We start from the raw sequence: 12,254 nt of genomic DNA on the forward strand, positions 1-12,254 counted from the left end.
AATCAAAGGATGCAGTCTTGCCAGGATCACCCTGGGAAGCTGGCGCCGAAGAAATATTTGATCATGATCAGGAAAAACACCTCCATACTATGGGGCTAGTGGACACACCTCTATGCAGGATGTGTGAACAGGAAGATGTCGGGCATGTCTCATGCGAGTGTCCGGAGTTATCGTCAATAAGAGAGTGTGTGTTCGGTGAGTCTTGGCCTACACCTGCCGACGTAAAAGAAATGTCCCCTAGGGACCTGTCCACCTTCCTGGGAAAGGCAGGATGGACGGTGACCTAGGAGGACAACTCGGAAGGATGTACAAAGGGGCACATGTGGCCTAAGTGCTGTGGGTCTACACTCACCCTCTCCACTCTACAGCACAATTTAGAAATATTGTCTTTTTTACACCGATTTTTGACCAATAAATTTACTGCCCGTTATTTGCTCTAACTGGTTTGTTAGTATCTCAATTTAAGCAAAAATCAGCTCGTTTTAGTTAAAGTGGGCGTAATCGAAAAATTCCTCCTCGTACCAAAGCTCAGCCTTTTAAAAAAAAAAGAGAAGAAGACACTAAAAAAGGTGAAATAGTTTCTTGCGGCGCTTTCGTTCTTATCTTATCTAAATGAGCCGAGTCATTTGAGTTGGTGTGAATATTTAATTAACGGAATTTGGGAAAATAAACGACCGCTGATAAGGTCCGTTGCTCTGACTAATAGTGGCATTTTTTACATTCCATAGGCGCAGCGTTTACCTCCGAAACTCATCGACTGGTACGGTTTTTAGCTCCCTCGGGTGTAAACCGATCCCAATCAGAGCTAAATTCTAGATTAGTCACCGTTCGCAAGACTTCATCAGTGTTCAATGAAATCTAATCAAATGGCGTACACTGGACGTTTGCAACAAGGCTGGTTCATGTAAAAGTTAATGATTTTTCCATTGAGTAATAATACACGACCAAGATGCAAATTAATTAATTATGCGCACGGCCTTTTATATCCGGTACGGCTTTTTTGCAGGTAGTACTACCTCCGTAATTGCAAAAAAACCTCATGGTCTACATAAAATAAATGCTCGACTGTTACTAGAAAACTGTTTAGTATTTTCCCCGTTCAATATCTATTGATACAGTCAGTTAATTGGAATAATAAAAACAGTGGCACTTTTGGATTGACCGTTCAGAACACTGATTCACCCTGTATTGTAACTGAACGTAAATCTGGCCGTCTGGGAGGCCGAAAAGAATTTTCCGAAACCCGGCTTGGTGAAATGTACAATTTGAATGTGTGGTTAGCGTAATTCTCGAGTTAAATATAACCTTGATTGAATTAAAGAGTGCATCTTTGGCTAAATGCCTTTTCGATTAAATAAACTTTATTAGAGACGTATTGCGTTGATTGGAACAGTGATCCGTAACCCCTCTCATCCCCCTGCAGTTTTGCCACCAAACCGCAACAGAAACCCAAATACACATTGCATAAGGTTTCTATATCTATAGTAGGTCTCATGTTTTGTGTTATTGTAGTAGCGAGAGCTGCTTAGGGGTTGTTGTCTCAACTTTTCTTTAATTTTTATTAAAATTTACTATTAAAGTGTAAGAAAAATAACGTTTAACGTTTACGTATAGACACGGACGGCAACTCTCTAAATTTAGTTGTAGTAAAGTGTTCAAAGTATAATTATATTTAGTTCAACGAACCCGCTCGGAGTTGATAGAAGCCGAAACATCCTGAAAAGCGTCCGATGGCGCCCTTTTCCCCGTTTTTTTTTCCGGGAAAGTTTCCGGTCCGGAACAGTCATAAATCTTCCCGCCGTTTTCGGAGGGAAACTACCAAAAATAGTATAAGTGGTTATACCCTTCGGGGGGTCGATTTTTTCAAGCCCTAACGCTCGATGACGTTGTTTTTTTTCTGTTTCAGGAAGGAGACGAACGACGATATCGTACCACAAAAAGTACCCGCCTCCCTGGCAGTTTTTAGTTTTACAAGTAGTCTTAGTTTCGTCGTTAGTTAATATAGTCGGTAAGTACTGTCATTTTACTTTTTTTTTTTCTTAACTAGTCATAGATGGGCATTTGCATTGCATATCAACATTGTTCAGGTTGGAGAACAAGCTTTAGAGAGGCGGTTGTAACTAGTTTCATATACAGAAGACAGGTTGAATTGATGACAGGGATAAGGCACCCAACTGTTGTTTTTTAATGAATGAAATACTATCCAGAGTTACGTAACGTTGAATTTAGTCACCATATCTCAAAAACTATCAATAATTATTAACACATTAACATAAAACCAGTCAAAATACTTGCTTTCCTTCAGAAGCTTTTAAGCCATTTGGACCTTTATGGAAGCTTTTAGAACAAACACAGCTGAATTTCTGTTTCTTTCTCCCTGCAATTTGCTTGAATGAAGTGTATGGTCCGTTCAGAACAACTCATGACCCTAATTCACCCTAACACAAGTACAAATAGAAAAAAATTGGCTATAACAAGTCGAAATACTTGGAAAACCTTAAATTGAATGCTTGTAAGACTCTCCAGAAGCTTTTAAGCCATTCTGCACTTTTCTGAAAGCTTCTGGGACACAAGGAAAGATTCTGAAAGCTTCTGGAAGCATTACAGCTAATTCTGTCTGTGTCTCTCTCGGAAATTTGCTTGTTTAAGACTGCTAAAGTATTGATCAAAGATTATGGACTGTTCAGAACATCGAACAACCCTAAACTAACCCAACACAAATACAAATAGAAAAAAATTGGCAATAACAAGTTGAAATACTTAGAAAACCTCTAATTAAACGCTTGTAAGACTCTTCAGAAGCTTTTAAACCATTCTGCATTTTTCTGGAACATTCTAAAAGCCTTCTGAAGCTTCTAGAATCATTAGAGCTGATTTGGTGAGTGTTTTTTCCTGAATTTTGCTTGTTTAAGTTTGCAGAACATCGCCCGATCTTAATTTTACCTAATGCAAATCCAAATTGGAAAAAACTTTCTATAGCAAGTCAAATTACTTGGGAAAATATCGACCTGAACGCTTGTAAGACTCTCCAGAAGATTTTAAGCCATTCTGCACTTTTCTGAAAGCTTCTGGGACACAAGGAAAGATTCTGAAAGCTTCTGGAAGCATTACAGCTAATTCTGTCTGTGTCTCTCTCGGAAATTTGCTTGTTTAAGACTGCTAAAGTATTAATCAAAGATTATGGACTGTTCAGAACATCGAACAACCCTAAACTAACCCAACACAAATACAAATAGAAAAAAATTGGCAATAACAAGTTGAAATACTTAGAAAACCTCTAAATAAACGCTTGTAAGACTCTTCAGAAGCTTTTAAGTCATTCTGCACTTTTTTGGAACATTCTAAAAGCCTTCTGAAGCTTCTAAAATCATTAGAGCTGATTTGGTGCGCGTTTTTTCCTGAATTTTGCTTGTTTAAGTTTGCAGAACCTTAATTTTACCTAATGCAAGTCCAAATAGGAAAACAACTTTCTATAGCAAGTCAAATTACTTGGGAAAACATCAACCTGAACGCTTCTAAGACTCCTCGGAAGCGTTTACGCCATTCTGCACCCTTCTGGAAGCTTTTAGGACTTCCTGGAGCTCTTTTCAAAATTTGCTTGTTTAAAGCTGTCAAAGCCTTGATTAACCATTGATCGTTCAAAATACCGCACGACCATGATTTAACTCAACCCAAGACCAAATGAGGAACAACTTGCTCTAATAAGTCAAAATATTTGGAAACACTTGAATTTCTCAACAATTCATTGTCCACATGTTTTTAGAATCCAAGAGTTTTAGAATATTGGCAGATACTTTTAAAATCAATTTTGTTAGGTTAGGTTGACAGCAATTAAACGTCAAAATAACGGTTTTTCTATTGCTAGTTATGTTGGTACGAACATCATAATTTAGTTTTATTTTCTTGTAGGTTTTAAATCAAATCAATTACTTGTACGTATTTTTGATTGAACACATTATTATTATTTAGCAGTTTTCTTAAAAAATGGCCAATACCAGCTCCATGAAGACAAATGGGACAAATGTGACAATACGTCACATGACAGAAGAACTGTTAAAATTATCTTAGATTTGCTATAAAGCTATAAAATCTCATAATTATGTACCATTTTGGTGGCTTACAGTTGGCTTTGGTGTTTATACTAGACCAAGTCTTTCTGTGCAATTTCTTCGATTTATAAAGGCTTACTATTATTTATTAAATAATGTTTCTAATTAGAGCTCTTAAAGTACCGCACTGCAATTCGTTTTATTCATACTAAACTAGTATTTTGATCCAGTAGCTGATAAATGAAAAGTATGTAACCGTACGTACATTCCATTTGCACTTCCTCAATTATTTTTATACCTGAAATTCTTCATATTTGTAGATATGCGATTGGAACGGAATGCTGGTACCACCTCAAAATAATTCATTCTAGATTAAATTAAAACGTTGATTTGAAATTCGTTATTCTTACACAAGATAGCAAAATTATTAGATAGATAATGAATTAAAGGGCATGTTCCGCCACTGGTTCCCCTTAGTTTACTAGACACGATGAGAACCGTGTCTGCCTTTAGGGATAAAGTCGTATTATATTCAAATAAGGTGACAACTAAACTAATTCAAGCAATTAGTTACTGCCAAGACGTTATCGGTTGGTGTACTTCTGTAGTAGATGCGTTCCTTACCAGGTACTTGGCGAGGAAATAGTTAAAATATGCTCATATTATGTGAAACTGATAACAAAAAAGCGTAAGGAAGAACTTAGCGAGAATCCTCCGTAGAGGTCAGATCAGGTCGTACTGCGGGCCGTCAACCATGAAGACGACCCTGTTTTGATTACTCAATGGTTATAATAACTGTTTGGAAGGGAAAAAAAAAGGATAATTAAACTGGGGCATCACCAGGAGAGATCCTTATCCTCAAAAGTGTCACCTCCGAAACTCTAATCGGCCAATTAAGCCTTTTCGGCATCTGACCGCCCCGATTTGAGCCCCAGTGACCGCTTAATGCGACTATCGTGTTATGTTTTGTCGCGGTCGATAAATTATTTTGGTCATCCCAGGGCAGTACCATGGAATCGAAAATTATTCGGATCGACAATCTTTGGCACTAGTACGGGAATGTTCTGTCTTCTTCCGGCGTCTGGGCTATTTTTGGGGAGGGGCAAGGACAAACCTACTCTTCAGCACGTCTGTCCTTATAACCGATTAATATGTATATTTAATGTTGTGACTTGCTCAACTCTATAAAAAGTTGCTCTTTCACCCCGTAATTTGAATGAATCGAAATTGTACCGATTTTTGAATTAATCATGTCGCTCAAAGAAGGCGTGTCAATAAAAAGCACTAACGGGTAATTTACGAGGACATCTCTCTCTCGAATTTCTCAAATTGCTGTTGTCTGCGAACGCGTCTGGATCGTTTTGGAGATTTGCCAACATGTCTTTGAAAGCGATGTCACCAGATCCGATATCAAGCCAAACCCAGACGATGTAATGTAGCTGCCTCTTATTATATCAATTTCAACCGAAGAAAAACCTTTTTTGAAGGAAAACTTCCTGCCAAATGAATTTTTAATCCGCAGACGGTCGCTTTCCGTGAAAAACCGCCTTCCCGTGCCGATCATTAAAGTGTTTATCATTGGGGAAAAGGTTTCGATGCACCCCTCATCGGTAAATGAAAAGGATTTGTCGTGCACCTATTTAAAAGCAATAATTTGCCTTAATGGCTGTTGGGAACTGTGTTTTGTAGTAGGATTCAGCCATTTTCGACATTAATTACAGGACAAAAGTGTTTTGCGCTAATAATGGTTCAGAGACGACTTTGAAAATGGTTGGAAACAACAGAAAGGTCATTGAACATTTTAGCATAGAATTTTAATTATTACAATTAGTAATGTTTGTGCACAAAGTTAGTTTTACTGTAAAGAGGAATATTGAAAGTTGCCGTATGCTTAATAGAAGCACTAAAACAAGAACTAGAGCAAAGTCTTGTTCTTCTGAAATATTTTATTATGTTAGAAGCTTTCTTATTATCTTCAGATTCAGATCGTCCATAGTGTCTTAGAAGCCTTCTTAGTTCCTTAAATTAGTCAAAATGTATGTTAGAAGCTTTCTTTTGCGTTCAGATAGTCAACATTGATGTAGTAAGCTTGTTTACTGCCTTTATGGTGTCTTAGAAGCCTTTTTAGTTTCTTAGATTAGTCAAAATGTATGTTAGAAGCTTTCTTTTTCGTTCAGATAGTCAACATTGATGTCGTAAGCTTGTTTACTGCCTTTGTAGTGTCTTAGAAGCTTTCCTAATTCCTTAGAGTTGTCCAATGGTGGCAGAAAGTCTTTGTTTTGTCAAAATTTACGTTAGAAGGCATCTTATTATCTTCAGATAGTCAAAATTGATGTTGTAACTTTATTCACTGCAGGCATAGTGTCTTAGAAGCCTTTTTAGTTTCTTAGATTACTCAAAATGTATGTTAGAAGCTTTCTTTTGCGTTCAGATAGTCAGCATTGATGTCGTAAGCTTGTTTACTGCCTTTATAGTGTCTTAGAAGCTTTCTTAATTCCTTAGAATTGTCCAATGATGGCAGAAAGTCTTTGTTTTGTCAAAATTTACGTTAGAAGGCATCTTATTACCTTCAGACAGTCAAAATTTATGTTAGAAGCTTTCTTATTATCTTCAGATTCAGATCGTCCATAGTGTCTTAGAAGCCTTCTTAGTTCCTTAAATTAGTCAAAATGTATGTTAGAAGCTTTCTTTTGCGTTCAGATAGTCAACATTGATGTAGTAAGCTTGTTTACTGCCTTTATGGTGTCTTAGAAGCCTTTTTAGTTTCTTAGATTACTCAAAATGTATGTTAGAAGCTTTCTTTTTCGTTCAGATAATCAACATTGATGTAGTAAGCTTGTTTTCTGTCTTTAGAGTGTCTTAGAAGCTTTCTTAATTCCTTAGAATAGTCCAAGGACGGCAGAAAGTCCTATATTACTCAAATTTTATGTTAAAAGCTTTCTTATTGCCTTTAAATAGTCAACACTGATGTAGGAAGCTTGTTTACTGCCTTTATAGTATCTTAGAAGCTTTCTTATTATCTTTAGGTAGTCAAAATTGATGATCTAAGTTTATTCACTGCGTTCATAGTGTCTTAGAAGCCTTCTTAGTTCCTTAGATCAGTGAAAATTTATTTTAGAAGCTTTCTTTTTCGTTCAGATAGTCAACATTGATGTAGTAAGCTTGTTTACTGCCTTTATAGTGTCTTAGAAGCTTTCTTAATTCCTTAGAATAGTCCAAGGACGGCAGAAAGTCTTAAATTAGTTAAAATGTATGGTATAATCTTTCTTATTGCCTTCAGATAGTCACAATTGATGTTGTAAGGTTTACTGCTTTCATAAAGTCTAAGCAGCATCATAAATGTCTGCGAGTTGCCCAATGATGACAGGAAGTCTTAGAATAGTCAAAATTTATGTTAGAAGCTTTCTTATTTCCTTCAGATAGTCAAAATTGATGTTGTAAGCTGGTTTACTGCCTTCATAAAGTCTTAAAAGCATTCTAAATTTTTTAGAGTTGTCCAATGAAGACAGAAAGTCTTAGATTAGTCAAAATATATGTTAGAATCTTTCTTACTGCCTTTAGATAGTCAAAATTGATTGATTGATAAAAAATGTTCACTTCACCACTTGAACATATTAGAGCTATTCACTTTTACTAATGAATCAAGACAGAGTTAGTATTCTTCACAACTACTCTCTTTAAAAGCAAGGTTAATGTTCATTTGCTAATTCATCTCCTATCTCTTCTCATAGCTTATTGAGTTCTTGTTCTAAACATAGGACATTCTTTGTTAACCCTTTTCTTAGTAGTACCACCTAAAAAAATAATATCAAAGAACTATATTGTTACTAAAGTAAACCTCTTTGAAATGTTGCAAATACTTGTCTTTTTGTACTGTTTTACACAGTTAGCAGCGATTAAAAGCATCAATTGAAAGTATTGCACAATAAGTCAAAGGAAAAGCATAATATGCTGCAAAGAATGTATCGGTTAGTTAACGTTGCGCATCAATGTGCATTTCTAATTATTATCATTACCAGGGAAAAGCAAAATCCTATTCAAGTCATTAGATTCATCGTTTTTAATAGATGGTATAAAGCTAGCGAGAAAAAACCGGAACCAGTATAAATAGACCATGTATAATGCAATTGGGTAATTAGCGACATTTTATGTTAAAAACTGAATAATGCGAGTTTTAGAAAAAACCGACTAATTGTCTTCTTTAACTGACAACAAAAAAGTGACTTTTAGTTAATTCTTGAGGATATGGTACTGGTGTTACCTTATCGCAAGCCGATCTGGAGATATGTCAGTATTGAATCTGAAACACTCGTGGTAAAATATTTCTACTGTTGATTGTCTTTCTTCAACGTTGCGTTTACGTATCGTAGAAACGATCTCGTTTCCATTGATTTGCCACATATGAACTAAAATGAATTAGCTGGTGGTGGTACCACTCACAAAATAAGCATATTAATGACAGTGCCGTTGGCATGTTTCCATGACAATTCGACGAAGGATCGACTCGATCTTTATCTTGTTCACCGATTGTTAGTCCGGTATTGAGAAGTTATAGATTCTCTTCGAGGACATTTCTTCTTTTATTATTAAGTCGTCCAGACGAGGTCGAGCCGTGTGTTTTCGCGTTTGTTTCACTAACCCATAGGTTGCTCTGTACTGGTGTGATAGGCAAAAAAAAAAATTGTAAAAGAGGCGTTACTTCTAATCTGATCGAAGAATCTTGCGGCCAAAATTCCGACACCATAAATTTCTTCAGCCCCGGCTCTTAATTAGGCCCTCGGCTCCGAAACAGCGAGCACGCGAAATTAATTCCGCAAACAGTTTTAACACCCGCTTAATTTCGGCAAATACAGATTCGAGGCAAACGATAACCCCGTTTCGAGAATCTGTTGTTGTCGCAAAAATATGGGGAAACTCTCGAAGACACGGCCGGCGCCAACCCATCCATTCTTGGAGGCTTTTAAAAGGGGGGAACGGTCTTTATCCGGCAGGCAATCTTGCGAATTTCGGCCCTTATACGATGTCGGCACGCATTTGTGCCGTTGAACCCTTCCGTACTCGCCGCCATTGCGTGATGCACGGCCTGACACGAGCACACTAAAGTAGAAAAGAAATGTTAAACCGTACACGACGACTAGGACCACCATTTTTCCCCAAATGAAATAGGACCAAATTACCATAATGGTATAATCGCGGGCGACGTTTCAAAAGCAACGCGATGGGCGTTAGGTCTGGTCTGCTCGGAGGCCAACTGCTCATTTTTACGTCGCAGTGCAGTACTATCTCCTAAATTTGATTCAGAAGTTACATACATGTTTTAAAATGTTATTGACATCCATTCAGGGTTTGATGGGTTAATCTAATAAGATGAGAAAAATCATTGTAACCTAACCTATTTTGTACCAGTGGTGCACTTAGACTAGGTGGGGGTAAAATCATTCTAGAAACCATTCCTCGCAAATGTTTTCCATGATTTTCCAAGAGATTCAAATCTACAAAATTAAACTTTGTGAACATGCAAGGTATGCAAGATACTTAATTGCTGCATCGTTTTTTAAATGAAGCAACATTTCTAAATTTTTAGATATTTTGGTTATTCGTACTTCCTTAAAAATGTTGTTTCGGAACGAAAACTTGAACTAACGTTGGCAGTATTAACAATAAGAATAACAATAATGTCCTTTGGTTAATTACTGGATAAGTACAATGAAAAACAGTACTAAATAGAGTGTTTTAAGACTTTAATATGAAAGACAGAAAGATCTAGAAGACAGTAGTTTGGCCAGGCAGTTTTCTCAGCAGAAACAACAATTCTTCCAAATTTGTCAAATTTTAAGTGTTTCACTTTGTAATCCATGAAAATTGACCGAAAAATCCAAATTACACATCAAATTCTTGAAAAACTAATTAAATAATTGGAATAAGTCTTAAACATATGTGAGTTTTGACAATTGACTTGTAAACTAGAAATTTGCATTGAATTCATGAAAATTGACCAGAAAATCCAATCAAGTTCATGGTAAAAGACTTAAATATTGAAAATTGCCATCAAATTCATGAAAAACTGATTTGATAATTGATATTTTGCCAGTTTCAGTGCTTGACTATTGATGATTGATTTGAAAACTAGAAACTGACATCACAATGATGAAAATTTGCTTGTGAACTGGAAATTTAGACTTTTCTTCCTGACTGTACCAAATTTTGTAGTATTTGTTTGAGTTTTTGTATAGGAAATTGAATAAGGATTCCAAAAATGTGTTTAAAAATGTGATCCAGTTACTACAAGTGATTTTTCCAGGCGATTTTGTTGCAGACTGTTCTTTAAATCGTCATTTTTACAGTTCAATGTATGACAGCGTTTTCCTCTCTGACTGTACCGATTATTGTACTGTTTTTTTAGATTAGTGAATAGGAAATTGAATGAGGATTCCAAAAATGTGCTTAAAAATGTGATACGGTCACTACAAGTGAGTTTTACAGGCGATTTTGTCTCAGACTGTCTTTAAAACCGTGTTTCTGACAGTTGAAAGTTTGACAGCGCTTTTGTCTTTGACCGTATCGACTATTGTACTGTTTTTTTAGGTTAGTGAATAGGAAATTTAATGAGGATTCCAAAAATGTACTTAAAAATGTGATCTGGTCACTACAAGTGAGTTTTACAGGCAATTTTGCCTCAGACTGTCTTTAAAACCGTTTTTCTGACAGTTGAAGGTTTGACAGCGCTTTTGTGTTTGACTGTATCGACTATTTTACTGTTTTTTTAGGTTAGTGATTAGGAAATTTAATGAGGATTCCAAAAATGTACTTAAAATTGTGATCTGGTCACTACAAGTGAGTTTTACAGGCGATTTTGTCTCAGACTGTCTTTAAAACCGTGTTTCTGACAGTTGAAAGTTTGACAGCGCTTTTCTCTTTGACTGTATCGACTATTGTCCTGTTTTTTTAGGTTAGTGAATAGGAGATTGAATGAGGATTCCAAAAATGTGCTTAAAAATGTGATACGGTCACTACAAGTGAGTTTTACAGGCGATTTTGTCTCAGACTGTCTTTAAATCCGTGTTTCTGACAGTTGAAAGTTCGACAGCGCTGTTCTCCCTGACTGTACCGACTATTTTACTGTTTTTTCAGATTATTAGTTAGGAAATTCAATGAGGATTCCAAAAATGTACTTAAAAATGTGATCCGGTCACTACAAGTAAGTTTACAGGCAATTTTGTCTCAGAGTGTCTGTATTGTATTTGGAAATATTAGTACGTTTTGTCACTCCAGAACCTGTGTTAGTCCCTTTAAATTTAAATAGAAAGAGACCTACATTGATTATTTTTGGTATCTAGTTAAATGTTTAGTTGTTAAAGTATTTAAACTATCATGTCAAATGCGAATTAACAAACTTGGCTATTGAATAAAATATAAACAATCGAATAAAAAAAGATAGCAGGAAGGAGCAATAGCAACCAAAGTGGGAGACAAAAATCGTTCAGTATGGCGGCCGGAAATTTCCGGTTGGCACTGTCAGAAAATCAGTGACGATAATCAATCTGCTGTTGCTCACTATTCACAAATCCACTCGTCAATAATAATTCAACTAATTTAAGTTACCGAAAAGCAAATCAAACAAAAACAACAAATTTTTGCGGTTTTCATCTAACTTAACATACCACCAAATATAAACAAAACTGTTTTACGACTAACTTGGAAGTTTCAAATTCAATTGCGCAGTAGGCGAATGTCGGGGACAAAGATGGCGACTTCCGTCTTGGTCGTTTAATGCACAAACGGGGTATATTGTTACCTCCTGATACGTGTTCTTTTTACTCGAAAAATCACCCTGTAAATTGTTCTTAAAAATAATTTCTATTAACAGCCGTTCGAGACAACAACGCTTTTAACTCTCAAAAAGTGTCACTTTTTTTTGAATTAAAATATAACCGAAAAAATTAGAAAATTTCTTTAATGATATACAAACAGTCAATATTAATAATAACAGCTTCGCAATCTGGCAACAAAGCTGAGAGTACATCTAAGAATATGAAAAAAAGTTTCTCTACCTACCCACAAATGCCCTTCCTTCTAGATACAGGATGTTAAAATTGAAAAAGTGGTATTGTTCGTAAATATCTGCAGAATCGTTTGTCGTACTGAGAGCAACTTTTACAGGAACAATTACTAGAAAACGCAGTTTTTAGTGTAAATCTTTTAATT

General features: G+C 36.0%; 1 protein-coding gene across 3 annotated transcripts in view; it reads left to right on the plus strand.

The window, feature by feature from the left end:
* Nucleotides 1-12,254, plus strand: part of LOC145734565 (uncharacterized) — a 67,642-nt gene that overhangs the window by 35,250 nt on the left and 20,138 nt on the right. For all 3 annotated transcript variants that reach the window (XM_081988038.1, XM_081988039.1, XM_081988037.1), the window contains one exon: nt 1,907-2,008. In XM_081988038.1, the coding sequence (XP_081844164.1) occupies nt 1,907-2,008 (102 nt within the window). The remainder of the gene's footprint in view (nt 1-1,906; nt 2,009-12,254) is intronic.

This window comes from Ips typographus, linkage group LG10, assembly GCF_016097725.1.
Source record: "Ips typographus isolate SLU linkage group LG10, UJ_Ityp_2.0, whole genome shotgun sequence".
Taxonomy (NCBI): domain Eukaryota; kingdom Metazoa; phylum Arthropoda; class Insecta; order Coleoptera; family Curculionidae; genus Ips; species Ips typographus.